Here is a 19,553-nt window from a genome sequence, read left to right as displayed (position 1 = left end):
TCCTGGAAATGGAAAAAAGAACACATTGACACCGGTGTGTCAGACCCACCATACTTGCTCCGGACACTGCGAGAGGGCTGTACAAGCAATGATCACACGCACGGCACAGCGGACACACCAGGAACCGCGGTGTTGGCTGTCGAATGGCGCTAGCTGCGCAGCATTTGTGCACCGCCACCGTAAGTGTCAGCCAGTTTGCCGTGGCATACGGAGCTCCATCGCAGTCTTTAACACTGGTAGCATGCCGCGACAGCGTGGACGTGAACCGTATGTGCAGTTGACGGACTTTGAGCGAGGGCGTATAGTGGGCATGCGGGAGGCTGGGTGGACGTACCGCCGAATTGCTCAACACGTGGGGCGTGAGGTCTCCACAGTACATCGATGTTGTCGCCAGTGGTCGGCGGAAGGTGCACGTGCCCGTCGACCTGGGACCGGACCGCAGCGACGCACGGATGCACGCCAAGACCGTAGGATCCTACGCAGTGCCGTAGGGGACCGCACCGCCACTTCCCAGCAAATTAGGGACACTGTTGCTCCTGGGGTATCGGCGAGGACCATTCGCAACCGTCTCCATGAAGCTGGGCTACGGTCCCGCACACCGTTAGGCCGTCTTCCGCTCACGCCCCAACATCGTGCAGCCCGCCTCCAGTGGTGTCGCGACAGGCGTGAATGGAGGGACGAATGGAGACGTGTCGTCTTCAGCGATGAGAGTCGCTTCTGCCTTGGTGCCAATGATGGTCGTATGCGTGTTTGGCGCCGTGCAGGTGAGCGCCACAATCAGGACTGCATACGACCGAGGCACACAGGGCCAACACCCGGCATCATGGTGTGGGGAGCCATCTCCTACACTGGCCGTACACCACTGGTGATCGTCGAGGGGACACTGAATAGTGCACGGTACATCCAAACCGTCATCGAACCCATCGTTCTACCATTCCTAGACCGGCAAGGGAACTTGCTGTTCCAACAGGACAATGCACGTCCGCATGTATCCCGTGCCACCCAACGTGCTCTAGAAGGTGTAAGTCAACTACCCTGGCCAGCAAGATCTCCGGATCTGTCCCCCATTGAGCATGTTTGGGACTGGATGAAGCGTCGTCTCACGCGGTCTGCACGTCCAGCACGAACGCTGGTCCAACTGAGGCGCCAGGTGGAAATGGCATGGCAAGCCGTTCCACAGGACTACATCCAGCATCTCTACGATCGTCTCCATGGGAGAATAGCAGCCTGCATTGCTGCGAAAGGTGGATATACACTGTACTAGTGCCGACATTGTGCATGCTCTGTTGCCTGTGTCTATGTGCCTGTGTCTATGTGCCTGTGGTTCTGTCAGTGTGATCATGTGATGTATCTGACCCCAGGAATGTGTCAATAAAGTTTCCCCTTCCTGGGACAATGAATTCACGGTGTTCTTATTTCAATTTCCAGGAGTATATATATATATATATATATATATATATAGGTTGCTACTCGCAGTAAAGATGACGTGTGGAGTTGGAGACAGGCACAATGAAAAGACTGTTAAACATTGAGATTTCAGCCGAACTTGACTTACACACACATTTGCACAAGCAAGCACACCTCACTCATACATGACTCTATCTCTGGGAGAAGCTAGAGATAGCTGTCGTGTGTGTGTGTGTGTGTGTGTGTGTGTGTGTGTCAGGTGTGCTTGTTTGTGTGAATGAATGTGTGGGTGTTTTTCTTTCTAAATGCACATGTGATCACTATCTCTGAGAAATGATATTCCAACTTGAACTTCCCATTATTGAACATAGTTTTTTATGGTTTTCAACCAACTTTGGCACTGTTATCACAGCAGGCAAGTTTCTTCCACTGCTGGTGTCAGTGACTCACCCATGATTACTAGGAATTTCCAGGAAGGTAAAAAGGAAAGTGCAGACAATGCAATTTGGTGTAGATTATTACTGCATCCACAGTAATACATTGTGTCGACTTCATATAATTTTATCTCTAAGTGGTACTGTGTGACATTTTAAATGATATGGAATTTCCAGAGAAGTGATATTTTACAGAGTAATTAAGAAGCACGTGATGTCACTATTATTGAAACATTGTGAAGCTGCCATTTTCATAATGGTATCCAATTCAGCTCATTCCATTTTATTCTTTTCTGAATGCAATCTTCTGTAATATGATAATACCAGATTTACATGGAATTTTATACACAGAAAACTTTGTGCTGACTAGTCTGTCAAATATTTTGCTCTTTCTGACATTGAATCATTGGTTGCATGTCATGTGTTCTTGAGATGGAGAGCTTGCTTACAGTACTTAAATGATGTGTGCCTACACTATATTATTACCATACCAGAAAAGCTCAGTTAGCTAATGTCATGATTATTTGTCAGAATGACCATCTCAGGTTAGTGTGCTCTTCGAGTACGTCTACCAGTTTCCCGGTGGTCATGGAATTAGATGCGCACCAGTATCAATATCAGCCTTTATTTAGCAAGAGACTCATACAGTGGACAAGGGCAGCATCACTTTGATGTGTGTTGTCCCCAGAATGTGCTTCAGCAAAGCACAAGGTGGCGAATTTGGCTATGGTGGCACATGGTTGTTGGCCTGGCAAGTGGCCTCAGTGAATAGCAGTGGCAGCAGCCTTGTGGACTTGAGATTGGCATAAGGTGTTTCTCCAGCAGCATGGTGCAAGTGCACCAGATGACCAGCAGCTCTGGCAGTGCGCCAGGTGCGAGCCACACTGGTGTGTGTGCGAGTGTGTACCCGTCCTTTTTTCCCCCTAAGGTAAGTCTTTCCGCTCCCGGGATTGGAATGACTCCTTACCCTCTCCCTTAAAACCCACATTCTTTCGTCTTTCCCTCTCCTTCCCTCTTTCCTGATGAGGCAACAGTTTGTTGCGAAGGCTTGAATTTTGTGTGTGTGTTTGTGTGTCTATCGACCTGCCAGCGCTTTCGTTCGGTAAGTCACATCATCTTTGTTTTATATATATATATATATATATATATATATATATATATATATATATAAATAGAGGGAAACATTCCACGTGGGAAAAATATATCTAAAAACAAAGATGATGTGACTTACCAAACGAAAGCGCTGGCACGTCGATAGACACACAAACAAACACAAACATACACACAAAATTCAAGCTTTCGCAACAAACTGTTGCCTCATCAGGAAAGAGGGAAGGAGAGGGAAAGACGAAAGGATGTGGGTTTTAAGGGAGAGGGTAAGGAGTCATTCCAATCCCGGGAGCGGAAAGACTTACCTTAGGGGGAAAAAAGGATGGGTATACACTCGCGCACACACATATATATATATATATATATATATATATATATATATATATATATATATATATATATATAAAAACTATGTTGATCAAATGAGTCCAAGTCTCTACTCCACTCCATGGATGAAAATGTATGTGTGTAATACTGATCACAAGACAATTTGGATTCATCACGTATGGTGTTCATTGTACGGCTTCAGCTGATACATGCAGGTGTCTTAAAGGGACACATTGGTACAATTGTGACTGGGTGTACACAAAGGTCTTGTACTTTAGTTCAAATACAGAAGATATCTTTTCAATACAGAATTGCAAATGTATACTTACAGGAAAATTACTTTAAACACAAACTTTCACCATCATTAGGGGCCCACATAGCCAACAGATTCCAAGCTGTTGAATACTTGTGAAGTAATACCAAAGGTAGTACAAAATGTCACTCAATGTGGCATTTGCCTCTATGCCAAAACTGAACATCCTACTGTGTGCAGCGAAGTATACTGCATTGCTTGTTTTACTGCTTATTTGTCAAAGGTAAATGTGGTGGTGTGTATGTGAAAATATTTCTGTATGAAACAGTTATAAAGCAACAATAGACTACATACGAATTCACATAAAAAAATAAAAATAAAAAATAAATAAAATAAAAAGAAATTAAAAAAAAGCTTTAAATGTTCCATTAAGGTTTATCCTTGCAATGAGGAAAACAGCAAGCAGCCACTGTTAATAACGCTATTTATTTACGCAAAAGTGCCGATACTGGTTTTGAATCGACAGGTTCATCTTCAGATAGCTGTTCACATTTAAACACAAATTTGTTGATGTTCACATCAGTTTTTTGCTGTTTATCCTCCTTGTAGTGAAAGTTCCCTGGGGCAGTGGTGTCCTACAGCAAAAAATTATGAGACAATTGATCTATTTAACTGTACTTAATAGCAATTGAACAGAACGTGAACAAATCTTTAAGGTAGAACTATTTAATTTTAGGTTGTTTACGATGAAAATCATTATGTAGCAAATGTGTACTGCTTGTATTTATAAATTAGTGACGAGTATAAATAGCACTCTTTTTATCACAGAGTGGCCGAAAAATGTGGAGGAGGAGGAGACTAGTGTTTAACAACCTGTCGACGACATGGTATTGAGAGATGGAGCAGAATCACAGATAAGGGAAGGACGGGGAAGGAAATCGGCCATGCCCTTTCAAAGCCTGACACTACCTGTGGAAATCATAGAAAACTTAAATCAGGGTGGCTGGACAGGGGTTTGAACTGTCGTACTCCTGAATATGAGTCCAGTGTGCTAACCACTGCGCTGCCTGTATATGTATATGCTGTTTAATTCTGCACACCATCCAATTTAACTGACGGAAATGTCTCATTTTTAATAGTTCTGGCAGTCTCCACATAAGCATTGTTTTGTTTCCCCCTCCATTATGTGATTAAACATTGCTGGTGCAATGCTGACATTTGATGAAAGGAATTATAGTTTTTTTCTACACTGTTTGACAATTACTAAGGAAAAGACACATTGCTGGACAGGAATAATCGCACACAATGATGGATGACATGACACATAGTACATAAGTAATAGAGGTGGAATGCTATATTTATAACTAAAAATGATACAGATTTCACCACAGGATAACAGACATAAATAATATTCATGGTGGCACCGGTCAGACTCCAAACATGAAGGTCGAAATCAGCCTCTCATAACGGAATGTGGTTGCCTCCCTCAGGCAGTAATGCATATTTTGCATCTGTCATTCCACCCTGGCTACCTAACTGTTGAGGAGTCCTTCGGGGATATTGTTCCACACCTGTCTCAAGGTAGTTTTCAGTATTTGCATGCTTCGGGGAGTATGTGTTCATTGAGAAACACGTCTGCCAAGAGCATCCCCGGCATGCTCTATAGGGTTTAGTTCTGGGAAGTATGTAAACCAATCCACGCGTCCAGTACCTTCCCTTTCCAGTGTCTGACACATCAGAGATCCTGTGTGGTCGGGCACTGTCATCCATAGGGAGAGAGTCGGGACCCACCGCACCCCTGCAGATGGATATGGTAATCTCCCTGCAATACCATTATGCTGTAATGATACCTCGCACAAAGATATGCAAAGATGTTCGGCCACTGTGCACAATGCCTGCCCACACCGAAGCACGTAGGCCATACTGATGCCATTCATGAACATTCTGTGATGTATAACATGTTCCACTCTCTCTCCACACTAACTGTTGGCCAAAATCACTTGCAACAGTGAAGTGGGATTTAATGGAGAATATCACTTTGGACCATTGTTGCTGATCCCAACCAGCATACTTCTTAAACCGATGATCGCTGTCTCGAGGAAGGTGTGGTTGAAGTGGAATGCATTTATATGTAACAGGCTTCCGAACATACAAAGCAATCCGACTGAACTGCTGTGTAAAGGTTCTGTCAGAGATACCTGTATTGGTAGTGGTTGCAAGGTCTGCAACAATCTATGTAGGAGTGAGATATGTGTTCCTTTTCACCACTAGGGCTATGTAGCACTTCTCTTATAATGTAGTGATCTGTCAACCACCACCTTTAGTGGTCTTTTTTATTCACAAGATGATACTTTTGGACACACGCATTACTCTGGCCATGTACCGACACTGACTGGCTTTGTGCCATCCAACAACTTGTCCACAATCGTAAGCACTCAAGTGATATCTTGCAGACTTCTAGCCGTACAACATAAAACGCCAGCTAATCGGTTCCCTGGTTCCATTACAACGTTTGTCAAAATCCACACCATATGAAATGATGAATGCATACTGAGCATCTGTGCACAGGCTTCGCTGGAAAAAATCCGCCCCACCCTCTACATTTCCTTTTACTATCATTAGTCATGTGTTCCACAGCAAATGTCAGTTGCTTCTCACACGAGCACATGTAAGTTCAGTGTTTTGGTTGGTTTCCAAAGTTGAAGGTATCCCCGAGAGAAGTTCATTTTCAATGTGTTCTCAGCCTTCCAAAATTGATTTGTGGCAGTGAAAAACTTGTACTCTTGATAAGGAATGTTCCCCAAAGGCCTGTTTCAACTTTTCAAAGGTCACACTAGTGAATTTCCCCCGTTTAACATGAAACTTGATTGCATAACATTGCTCTAAGTTCCGCTGTTCCACTTCCATAGTACACAACAAAAATAAAACTTCAATGATGCCAGCCCAAAAATCATGAAATGGCTGTACGGAACTGAAACTCAGATTGAGGATTTGGATGGGATGAATGCACCGGTCTACAGAATTAGAACACAGGATTGCCAGATCGCTCACTGTTGTCACTCTCATTAATTTTCTCACAGCCTAATATGACAAACAGTGACAGGTTTGAACAGCTACAATGACTTCAATTTAAGCTAAACTTTCACCGAAAATGAGACATTTCTGTCAGTTAATTTTCAAGTTATGAGCCATTAAAAAGTAAATACATTTTCTTTGGGCCTCTGTATATCCACATGGTGTAGCGCACACATGCACAGGTTTTTGCCACATGGAAGGCTGTGTACAAAGACGGCAATATGAGAAATATAACAGTACCAAAGAATTTCTCTCTTAGATATGTTACAACATGTACACTGATGTGACAACAGAAAATTTACCAAATACAAACATTTCACTACGTGCAATTTACATTTAATGAGCACTGATTACACATAAAATAAACAAACAAGGAAACCAATTTGATAGTAAAGTTACTGAAATGGTACCTGTAAATAGTATCATATGCACAGGAAACAAAACAAACGATGAGAAAAAATTGCAAATAAATAAATGAATATTAAGACAATGAACATTATACGAATAAGTGACAGCAAGTTGAAAATTAAATATTGTATTAACCTTTTAAACTCTGCAAAGCAGCCACAGGGCACCTTCGTGCACTCTTATTTAAATCACAGTAAAACAGTGGCAAGCACAGCACGGCACAGAGAATTGCAAGAGTCTCTCTGTGGAAACAATGAGGCCCCTAACAGTTAGGGTATACATTAAAACAAAATTGTCAGCCTGCATTAAAATACAAAACTTTTCATTGCATATTCCATCATAATTTCACTTCAATTATTTACAAATGAATCACCGTCATCATCAAAATCACTGTCACTTAGACATTCCTCTAAAAGTTCTACAATCTATTCCTCAGAAAGAACTGTGTGGGAAGAAGTAGCCATTTTGCATGTACTATCTTCACCATAATAATTACCTTTCTCTCAACACAACTGCCACAGTTCGACACTGAGTTAACATGCACTTCCCGAGAGTGCAGTACTATGTAGCATTGATGCCTAGTACAATCAGATTTGAGAATGGAGCATGTGTGAGCTATAAAAAATCCTATTGAATGTGGATTGACATTGGAATGGAAAACAAAATTCAAAATGTTGAGTGCCACTCACTGTTGGAGTGAACTGGGTTAACATATGACTAAGTGGGCTGTAATATTTTTGTGTAGTGTTTAATTTCGGGTTATTGTTAGCATGCTGTTACTGTCAAAGGGTGTAGTTTTTGTTTCAAACTGGAAAGCAGATAAATGAGATTTTACAGAAATGCTGCATTGGCTAACTCAGTCTATTCATTGAGGAGATGAAGTGGTGATTTGCTTTTATGTAAATATATGTATCTCTCCAAGTAAAGTCATAAGGCTACCTTTCTGTGTTAATGCTGCACGAATGTTGGTCTCCAACTAACTTAATAATTTTATTTGTAAAATTAGCTAAAACTGGGTGTGCGGAAAACAGGCATGTTACACAGGGCACAACAATGAAACCAAAAAGTATTACAGTCAAAATTGCAATACAGGGAAACTGGATAAAAAAATAAAAATAAAAAAATAAAAATAAAAAAAGCCAAGTTTGTCGACATTAAGGGACCCGAACTTAGAAAATGGTTTGGGCTTGCTATCCTTATGGGAATTGAAAACAAAAAAAGCAAGGATCGATAATTACTGGTAAACAAATCCGTTGATAGACACATCAGTATTTCGCAGAACGATGGCCACCAACCGATTCCGACAAATATTATCTTTTTACATTTTTCCAACAACATTAAACCAAATCATGCCGACTGGCTTCTCAAAGTACAATTCGTAACTGATTATTTTTCCAAAAAGTTTAAAGAAATGTTTAATCTAAATCAAAACATCTCAATTGATGAAGGAATGATACCGTGGCATGGACAGTTAGATTTTACAGTTTACAATGCACCGAAAATTACAAAATATGGCATACTCATTCAGATGCTGTGCGATTTCCTCATTCAAGATATATTCCAGCGTTGGACAACCTTTAGCAAAAACAGTGATGGAACTATTACATGGATAATAATTATAACAGTGTAGAACTTGCAGAGAAGTTACTTAAAAGGAAAATTTGCATTTGTGGAACGACATGGCAAAATAGAGGATTTCCGGAAAAATTAAAGGGCGCAAAGGTCAATGTGTTTGAAGCTTTTCATCAACGGAAAGGTGACAAGCGGCCGGCGACAAGCCAAGTAATCCGAATTAGCGCTGAAAGTGCCAAGCGAATAAATTTGTACGAGACGTGCGGATGGCAAAGTGTTAACATCACTTGCTAATATGATGAATGCTAAAGAAGAGAGTGATACTGCAAGGCGCAGTAAGAGTAGCATCCATAGTAGTAAATTCAGCACATCAAGTTCTCAATAAATGTTTTAATACCACGAGATTCAGGGGGGGGGGGGGGGGGGGGGGAATCTCTCTCTCATAGGAGCCTGAAATATAGACCGTACAAATGACGAAGAAGATGATGCGTACGCAAAGGAACTAGTCACACAGTGTTCAACAGCACTAACATGAATTTGACACCATGATGCACACAAATGATGAGTCTTTCCTGGGAAAATTGCCAGGGAGGAATTCAGTAGAATGATACACAGTCTTCCCGTGAGCATACCTGCCGTGATGGGCGGGAGCTTGAATCTCGGCTATTACCCATGCGAACATAAGCACTTGCTGTCTCGTGGTGTGATGCAGTTTTTTTATGTAGGATTTTGTGTTGCAGGTATAGAAAGTGTGGTGTGGCTTGAGTCTTAATACTTTGTTACAAGCTCCCAAGAATGGACTTTGTAGTGTGTACTGCACTATTCAAGATATGAAATGTTCCTAGCCATGAGGTGTGTCTGTTGTGGACCAAGTGCGGAACCAAACTTCAGTTTCGTTGCCTCAAAGAAGAGAACTGAGAGGTTATGGTGGAAGTAGACAGAGGCACATGAGGAAAAAACCCTGTCGTATTAGCAGATGGTTGTAGTGACCCAGGTGTGTACAGGGCAGGGCTGGACTGGTAGAACCTATGTGCGGAGAACGACCATCACAATGAAATATCTGATATGCTCTTCAATGCTCTCTACTCCACGTCTTCGAGAGTTGTCTGCATTGCAAATGTGCATACTGATAAACTATTCAAACATATTCCATCTAAATGCTCTTCGAACTGAGTCTCAAACCTTCTCCCAGTTTGTAGCACATAGTACGAGGGGCAACTCTGGAAAGTGAGTTTGTATATCCTGATCTTCTTATATGGAGCATTGTTATTCCTTAAGTTACAAATGCTGGAGTTTGTTATTTACATCGAAGCTTACCTTAATGTTCATATGTTTAAATAGATTGCTTGTTTTGTAGGATACTCCCCCTAAAAAAAAAAATCAAGAGCAACTTATTTTCAGCTGTTTTCTATTGTCTTTGGTGTCAACTGCATAGGTGCCTGCTTTATTGTCTGATGCTATTTGATTCCCCCAAGAAACTGTCACCACAAGTGGAATAAACAGCTGGAAACTAAAGTGAACATCACCAAAGGTGTCTATATGTGAACAGCCATTTGACGATGAACCTGTCGGTTTGAAACTGTTAATGGAACAATTTTTATGGAAATAAACAGCAGCTAGTTATTGTTTCCTTCTTTGCAAGAATCAAACTGCATTTTGTACACAATCAGGATCTCAGTTTTTGACACAATGGCATGTTTCCTCGAGTTCAATCACCTAGATATGTGATCTGCCAGCACTTGCGGCAATGTCATCTGCTCCAGGGAGGCATTGGCTGTCCCAGTAGTCAACAGAGATCTTGTTTGCTTCAGGGAATTGGGAAATGGTGTGAATGTCATATTGTACAATTTTGCAAGGGCTGCCTTTGCTGCCGCAGCCTTCCCAAGTTTTTTGCTTGGACCTGTTGAAAATGGGGAGAAAATATAAGACATCATCAAGTCAAATTATGTTAAATATTTACCCAAATTAATACAGAATATACAAACCCGTTCCCTCAAATCGTTCACCATCAATATTAACGACCATTGTAAACTTAGCATACTGTTCACCACTCTCTGAAACACATTCAAATTTAATGCCTGATCGGAGTTCATTCAGCAACATTACTGGGCTCTTATCACAAGGAATTGGAGGTAAATTTCGTCGTATTATAGCCTGAGAAGGGGATTTTGGAGGAATACAACCATTCTGTGCTTTTTCTAAATGCTCATTTGATAATTTGTCTGGACCGCCACAATTCCCAGGTGAAGCACTTCCTTCCACGGGATGGAATGTATTAAACAAGGATAGTTCAGTTTCCATAACATCACTTGTATAATCAAATTCAGAAATATGCATGTTCATTGCCTGTTGAGCTTCTGGAGCATTTTTGAACTGTACAAATGAACGAAGAGCAGCTTCTGCAGCAGCATGTTTTGCCAATTTTTTTGATCGGCCTTGACCTTGAAAACTTTGACCATTAACCTGAAAGCACGTAAAATGAACTATGTTTAGCAAATAATGATGTTATTACTAATTATATATGGCTAAAATAGTATTCTAAAAGTAATTTTCTGTCTTAAGTTAAAATACATTTTCATTTCATGGTCCTACAAAGAATGACTGAATTCTTGAATTTAAAGATAAGGATATAATTTCTAAAATACTTAAAAACTGTGAAAAATAGATGTCGTTTCATGAAATTGCTAACTGTGTCTCACTATGGACAATATTACTTACGTACACAGTAAATATACCTGAAGATATCTCATGCAGGTACCCCAAACTTAAGATATATATCACACACACTCTTTTAGTAAAATCTGCAGAATAAGAAAAATGTCCCATACCTTTAATGTAAAAGGTGTTTGGCAAGATCTAAATTTTAGTACTGTATGTGTGACTGGTTGTGTTGAACATGGGCATTTCAAATTAATTCAATTGCACTTATCTGACTTTAAATAATCATTTACTTTTCTTGGCACCAATAGGGTCTTCAGGCCCTCTCTTACCAATGATCCTTAAATTTAATTTACAGTGAGACACACATGATATGAGAGTTTTTAACAACAACAAAATTAAATAATACAATAAAAGACCTTGCAGTCACCAACCTCCATGTAATTAAAATTTCAAACTGATGATGAAGTAACCACCAGCCAAAGAGAAATAATGAATGTTATGAGTACAAATGAATGTTATGAATACAGAGACGAGCCAAATGTTATTCAGAGAAAGCTGCTAAAAAAATGAAGAAGCGGCAAAACAATCTTTCTAGCTAAGAAGAAAACACACCCTTGATGGAATGACAACTGAAGACACCCTAAGAAAACATTTGCCGATCGTAAGAAATAAAACTCCATCAGAGAGAACTTTGGAGAATTCAAGACCCAAAGCAAAAGAACAGACAAGACGTTCAGAAGCACCAAATAAAAATTTGATAAAATGTAGGAAATGGAAGAATATAATCAGATATTTCTATCAATTTTTCAAGTCAAAGCTTCCAGGCTATTTATCACTGAACATGTTTCATGAACATGTGGCAAATTATATTTTGAACAACAAACAGAATCAAAACAATCTGGCCAAATATGTCAAAGCCCTACTCAACTGTGAATCTTCATAGAATAACCAGGCTTTCCAGGAGTCACTGCTTAAATTTCCTCATTCAAACCCACCAGATAAGACAGAAATTATGATCATAAAAAGCATAAAAATAACAAATCATCTGACAAGAAATCAGTCGTTCTCAAATATTCTGGGGACAAAGTATTACAATAGTTGGAGAGACTGTGTCAACAGATCTGGCACAAAGAAAAGATCCCAGGTGGCTGGACAGATGCAGTCATTCACTTGTTCCAAAAAAAAAAGGGTCAAAACTAATGCCAACAACTACAGAAGTGTATCACTTCTTCCAGTCAAATGCAAGGTACTCTCCAAAGCACTACAGAATAGAATAGTATGCCACACAGATCAGCAACAATAAGATTGCCACACAGGATTAAGGAAAGGACAGTCAATGTGCAGAACAGATCTCCAACATTAAGACACATCTTGATCAAAACCAAACTGCTAAGAATCAGTAAGAATGTGATCATAACATTGGTTGATTTTAAGAAAGCATATAACTATCGACACACATTTGGAATAGATGCCACGACAAGAGTGCTTATACAACAAACATTAGCAAACATACAAAGAGAAGTTAAATTATTAGGTTACTATCTGAACAAACAAAAATCAAAACAGAAGAAAGAGAAGGAGAAGGAGACGGCCTCTCGCCAGTTGTGTCTGACTGTGCACTGGAGAAAATAATCCCAGAATGCAGACAAGAATGAGTTGAGAAAATGTCCCAAACAGAACCAATTAAGGCCATTAAAAGAAAGGCCTTCAATTTAAATGACTTGCTTTTGCTGACGATTCTAGTATTTTTTGCAATTAATCTGGACATTGCATGTGAAAAAGAGAGATATTAAAAATTTAGTTTGAACAGAGGAATACATTAAAATAGATGCAAAGAATTCAACATGAACAATGACGATCGTGTATGGTATCATCAATGAGGTTCAAGTAACTATGCAAGATTCTCATCCTAACCTCAATGAGAACTCAGAGATCAAAAATGGGTCCAAACAGATGGAGACAGCTTTCAAGGTACGACAGAAAAACTTACATATTTATAGAATAAAAGACCCCTTCAGTTGCCAGTAATTTGTTAATTTATAACAAGACCAGTGCAAAGCATAAAGCTGCATCTTGAGAAGCCATCAAATAATCGTAGGAACATAAATATGTGGTGGTTGGGCCAGTCAGTCATGGTGTGTCACACCAACATCAAACACACACATGGGAGCATAGGACCAGCAACCACAGCATGCCACATATTTACGTTCCCGTGATTATTGGTAGCACCTGAAGATGAAGCTGTGTGCTCTGAAACCAGCCACGTAATAAATTATGAAATTACTGGGAACTGAAGCAGATTTTTATTCTACAAACATGTTCCTCAGTTGCAGACATTCACCTGATCAAATGTTTAAAAAACTACAAATCCAAACCCTTATCTTCACATGAAATTCAAATACTACAGTATCATAGTTAAACCTCAATGTTTATATATAGTAAGGACATTTGCCAGAAATAGGGAGTCTCAGCAATAGCAGGAAAAAAAAAAAAAAAAAAAAAAGGAAATTTCTTTGGAAGGTTCTGGAGTAAAAAAAGTAACAGCGGGTAATTTACATTTTGTTGCATTAATACCTTCTCTAGCAGGCTTTACAAACTGTGGCCAATTAGGTCAGCATGTTGCCCAGGAAATCCTGCTACCACAGCCAGAATCCTGAACTGGCGTGGTGCACATCATCATTCTGTCGCTACAGAGAGTGAGGTTCCCACATGCAGTGCTGCATGGATGTTCAGCAAGATGTTGCATACTCATGTTTTAACTGTCCTTCAAACACTTCCCACAGATTATCACAACAGCAGGACATGAACACTCAATCAACTTTGCTATATCCCAGATGCTCGTTCCCAGGTGCCGGGCCATATCAAGCAGCCTTGTTAGAGTTTTACATGTCCGTGGATTTCTCAATTTACGGGCCAATCATCACTACAGACTATTCATCTTAGAACAATCCAAATTTAAACATTATGCTGCAAATTGTTCTGTGTTTGCTACTACCTCATTGGATTTTATTTCCCATGGAGCTTCGGTGCCAGGTACAATAATAACCTTACGTTTTATGCAGCACTGTAACTTGCCTTTCCTACTCAGAGAAGATAACCAAACGCGCCATGTTTTACCGGCACATTCGAACAGTACAGCCAGTCCATCAAGACTGCAGTGATGTGAACAACTGCAGGTGATTCTGTGGAAGCTTATTTGTTTCTGTTTGACAGTATACAGCTGAACGTTAATAATGTTTCATTTAATCTGCTGACCAACTCCTTATTTTAACAATTCTGTACTGGTATTTTAAATGCTGGAACAATGAAATTATTGGCATCAAAAGTAATAAAACAAAACATTCAAAAGCAGATAAGACCAAAAAATTGCACCTTCAAATAATCAATAAAACTGACAAACAGCAGACAAATAATAAAACTTGATAATTTCACTTAAATTTTAAAAGGGATGAATTAATATACAATAATACTCTGTCAATACAATTTTTAAGGGACCAGGCGAAAACATATTTAGGTTGGAGAAATAGCATTAAAAATACTTGTGTAAAAGAAAAAAAAATTAGATCTACCAGTTTTACACCACTTTTTAGCAGTGTTCCTCCTCTTCAATGTTTCACAAAAGAACACAACGCAGTTTCAGCCTTTTCACTGTCCAAGTTGGAAACACAAATAAGTGAGAAGCACCATAATGACTGCCTGCACGATTGCTGAAAAGCGGGGAGAGGGGGTGTGGGGGTGTGTGGGGGCGGGGGGGTGGGGGGTTGGCACTGTGGAGGACAACTTCCCACCATTTTCTTCAGTACTAACAATAGGAGAGGTTCTTTGCTTGCTCCTTCCCCTCCAGATGTTTCTTCAGAATGACACATAAAACTTAACTGAATGCTCCTACACAGGAAGTTCACCACTTACAAACTGAGGAATGGTGAGCAGTGTATTGCCACATACAAAGGTTGATCTCCTGCTGAAAACTGCAAATTGAGAGAGTATTCACAAACCCAGCTGACATGTACTGATCGGAACTAGCTACAGCTTCATGCATGTAATTGTCCAGAAAAAGCGACTGTACACAGATTTGCAAGAGAAATACATAATGTAAATATTTAACACACTATTCAACAAAACCACTGCTGTCTGCTGATTCTTTAGAACATCTTAAAAGTAGTAAAACACAAAATATCTAATGCATAATTAGGGTCTACTTCCACTGGCACACAACATTTGTGAATGTGTGCTACGACCACTGAAGAATCGCCACGCACGTGTTTGTTTACATCAGAATCGTTCACATGCTGAACATAGTATAAAATGACAGCCAATTCATCTCTATTCCATCTGTGTCCTTTACTAACTGTGTTGTATGGCTGCAACATCAAGTGGAATTCAAACTAATGCTGAGCAATGATCATAAAGTTTCGGCTCATCAGTGTATAAATTCATGCGAGCGCACAACTCACAAAATTGGAATTCTGCATATCTTTTGTTATTGGCAGCTGATGTGAGCATACTGACAGAAAAAAATTGTGACACCAAAAAGTAATTAATGTAATGAAATTTCAGGAGTACATCCATTTAGGTAACACCATACAAGTGATTAACAGGATCTTAGTTAATGTAAGCACGAGATAAATCATCGCAAATGTGAAATGCTGGTACATTAACAATTGGTGCAACTGCTATAATGTTGAATGCAAGCATGCATGTATTGTGTTGTACAGGTGCCGTATGTCAGTTTTTGCAATGGAGTTCCTTGCCTACTGCATTTCGTTGTCATTATAGAGACGGGCAATGCTGTTTGTGGACGATGCAGGAGTTGATGTCTGAAGATGTTCCATATGTGCTCAATTACGGACAGACATGATCGAGCAGGCCAAGGCAACGTGTCAACACTTTATAGAGCATGTCGAATTAGAACAGTGGTACGTGGGTGAGCTTTACCCTGTTGGAGAACACCACCTGGAATACTATTCACGAATGGCACCACGACATGTCAATTCCACCAGGCTGAAGTAAAAATTTACAGTCTAATTTACAGACCACAACTCCTGGTGTCGGCCCAGTGTGTGAAGCACGCAGACTGGCTGGTTGCAGGCCCACAACTGGCCACTTCCTAACCAACACACAGCCATCACTGGCACCGAGACAGAACCAGCTTTCGTCAGTAAACACAGCAGACCTTCACCCTGGATTCCATTGAAGTCTCGCTTGACACCACAAATGGTAGTGGTTTGGGGTCTATCGAATGCACGCTAAAGGGCATACGGTTCAAAGCCGTCCTTGAAGTGACACATCTTTACCAATACATTGTGTCACTGTGGTGCTAAGTGCTGCTCAAATGTTTGCTGCAGGTGCAGTAAGATGTGCCAAAGCTATATGCCTAACACAATGGTCTTCCCTCTTGGTCATGCCCTGTGGCCATCCAGAGCACAGTCTTCTTGCAACTGTACATTCTCATGACAACTGCTGCCAGTAATCATGTACAGTGGCTACATTCGAGCTAAGTCTTTCTGCAGTATTGCAGTAGGAACATCCAGTTTCTCATAGCCCTATTACATGGCCTTGTTCAAACTCAGTGAAGACTGATAATGGCGTCTTTGTCACCTTACAGGGATTCTTGACTAACATCAACTCACCACGCCCTATCTCAATGGTAACTAACACTCATGACCATTACAGCATATGTATTTAAAGCAAATATGATTTGTATCCTCATAGTGGTGCTACTAGCACCACTCTCGTGTATCTGGTGAGAAATCAGAATGGACATCAGCTCTCACAAGTAGAAATATGCCAAACAACCTTTCTTAAGTCGCTAAGCCCCTCCTTGGGATTGTGATTTTTTTCCCCGTTACGATTTCTAACCTGACCAAACATACACATCTATCTTGCCTGCTCAATTATATGTGGTTGACCCCTGGTGAGGTGAAATCTGAGGAAGTCCATCACTGACAGAATGTTCAGCTGGTGGAGGAAGTCTTACAACTTGTCAAAATGGGCAATTAATGATTTCAAGTTGGTGTGGATGTCAAAAAAGGGCTGTCCACATGATTACCTGTGCAGCATGTACCTGCTCCAAAGAAAGGAGCCCAATGATTTTTATGGATAGCTTACACTTGAAATTTTTCAGCAGAGACTTCAGCTGTACTTGTCCACACTGCATATATGACAGAATGGTTGCAAGATACTTGTAAAGAGTGTGTTTTGGGCAATGCACAGAAACAAACTGCTAAAAATCTGTTTTACACCATCTGTATGTATGCCAACATGTTTGGTCTTAGTTGCAACGAGCACATGGAATGAATGAATGAACGAATAAGCCAAATTAAACTACAAATTAATTTTAGTGTCAAATAAAAACAAAACAAGTGACACTAAAGGCTCTCTGTTAGAAAGGGTACATTTGTAAAATAAAAATCTGATGTTGGTTGACATTCAATATTGTGCTGCTCAACCTCAACCGCATTCATTGTACAGGGTAGCGCAAAAGTCACTAGACAGTTGGTTGAAAGAAAACAAAAGCAACTGTGAGGTGTAGGAAGTTTTAACCCGTTACATTGTTATTACCAAATGGTGATATTTACACCTTGCAATGACGAACAAAACACACACAATAATCAAACTAATGAACTATTGAAAGCATGATCTGTGAGACATGTTTACAGCTGTAGTTTTCTGAATTGTCACGATGTTAACGAAGGAAGAAAGAAATTTTGTGTTAAAAGCATTTTATAAAAGTGGTACTACCACAGTTGTTTATGAATTGGGAAGATACTTTAGATCAAAACCACTATCTAGACAGACAATGTACAGCATACAAAACACATTTGAAGAACATGGATTTGTTATGGATGCACCAAGGTCTGATCATCCAAGAACAGTCATGACTAAGGAAAATGAACTGCGAGTATGTTTAGCTGTGACCCACAGTCTGTCAAAATCAACCAGACGATTAGCAGCTGAGCTGTATTTATAAGAAAGTTCAGTACAAAGAATGTTACACAAACAGAAGTCTGAAGTTTACATTCCATGTTTATGATATGAACTGCTTGCAGATGATCCAGACTGACGTCTTCAATTTTGTGAACTGATGCTTGACCAACTGAAACACAGTCCTAACCTACACAATAAAATTGTGGTCTGACAGGGCCAATTTTAATACTGGTAAACTGACAGTCAAAATATTTTGTTAGCAGAACCACTATAACGACCTGGTGAGAGTCTGTCTCTCTCTCTCTCTCTCTCTTTTTTTTTTGGGGGGGGGGGGGCAATATCACCATTTGGCATACTTGAACCATATTTTTTTGAAAACAGTGACAGGAGATAACTATTTGGATATGCTTAAGAATTACATGGTACCATGACTTATGATGTGAGCTGAAAACTTCCAAGAAATTTAGTTTCACCATAATAGTTTTCTACCACATTATGCCACTGCCATTCAGGATTATTTAAATAAAACTTTCTGAAGAAAAGTGATTGGTTGAAGGGCAGATATTGACCTGTCTCCACAGTCACCAGATATGACGCCCATGGATTTTTTCCTATGGGACTCTGTTTATACTCAAAAGCCTCAGACAACTGCTGAACTAAAAGATTACATTACTGAAGCATTTCACGATTTGGACAGTGAAACCACACCGTGCCATTGAGTATGTAACAGTGTTACAAAAAGCCTTCAAAGATGTATTAATGATGATAGAAAACAGTTTGAACATAAAAAATAATGGTTAAGTATTGTTTGTATTTGTAATGAAACATCAATTCAATATTTTGTTTCAATCAGTGCCCAGCGTTCAGCGACTTCTGCACCACCCAGTATAATACTTGGATCCTTCTTCACCTGCTGTCCAAACGGTGGCAAAGACATTGCTGCTCAAGCCTGTCCCAATGCTCAACAGCAACCCTCCAAGCATCATACAGAGTGTGAGGAGGGACTCAAGTTTCAACAGCTTCCCAGCATGTGCAATCAGGTTCATTTCAGCAAACAATGTACGCAAGTTGCATACAGTGTGCTGTGCATTTGCTGATATGTTTACTGTAGGGTTGGATACTATGTTGAAGTACAATGTCCTGACACATCACAGCTCTCACTTTACGGTTGATAGTGATGACAGGAGTCACTAACTGGTGTTATTAAATGCGGATGCCTATTACAAGTCATATCAATGTTTGCCTCAAGACAACTGTTCAATGTTCAAATGACATCGCTGTGGTGTAGGAACGCAGCTTCCAGTATTGACAACCCTTCTTGCTACGAAGTCAAGATGGACAACCAGTCAAAGTTTTGAGTCATGTTACCACACTTCACA

General features: G+C 40.1%; 1 protein-coding gene across 4 annotated transcripts in view; it reads right to left on the bottom strand.

Annotated features, from left to right (window-relative positions):
- LOC126199034 (double-stranded RNA-specific editase 1-like) overlaps nt 1-19,553 on the bottom strand; it is a 169,391-nt gene that overhangs the window by 24,961 nt on the left and 124,877 nt on the right. For all 4 annotated transcript variants that reach the window (XM_049935738.1, XM_049935762.1, XM_049935746.1 and 1 more), the window contains 2 exons: nt 10,572-11,049; nt 10,303-10,486 (listed from right to left, as the gene is read on the bottom strand). In XM_049935738.1, coding sequence (XP_049791695.1) covers nt 10,303-10,486; nt 10,572-11,049 — 662 coding nt within the window. The remainder of the gene's footprint in view (nt 1-10,302; nt 10,487-10,571; nt 11,050-19,553) is intronic.

Source organism: Schistocerca nitens, chromosome 1 (genome assembly GCF_023898315.1).
Source record: "Schistocerca nitens isolate TAMUIC-IGC-003100 chromosome 1, iqSchNite1.1, whole genome shotgun sequence".
Taxonomy (NCBI): domain Eukaryota; kingdom Metazoa; phylum Arthropoda; class Insecta; order Orthoptera; family Acrididae; genus Schistocerca; species Schistocerca nitens.
The sequence above is the reverse complement of the archived record's forward strand: the minus strand, read 5'-3'. Positions and strand labels throughout refer to the sequence as shown.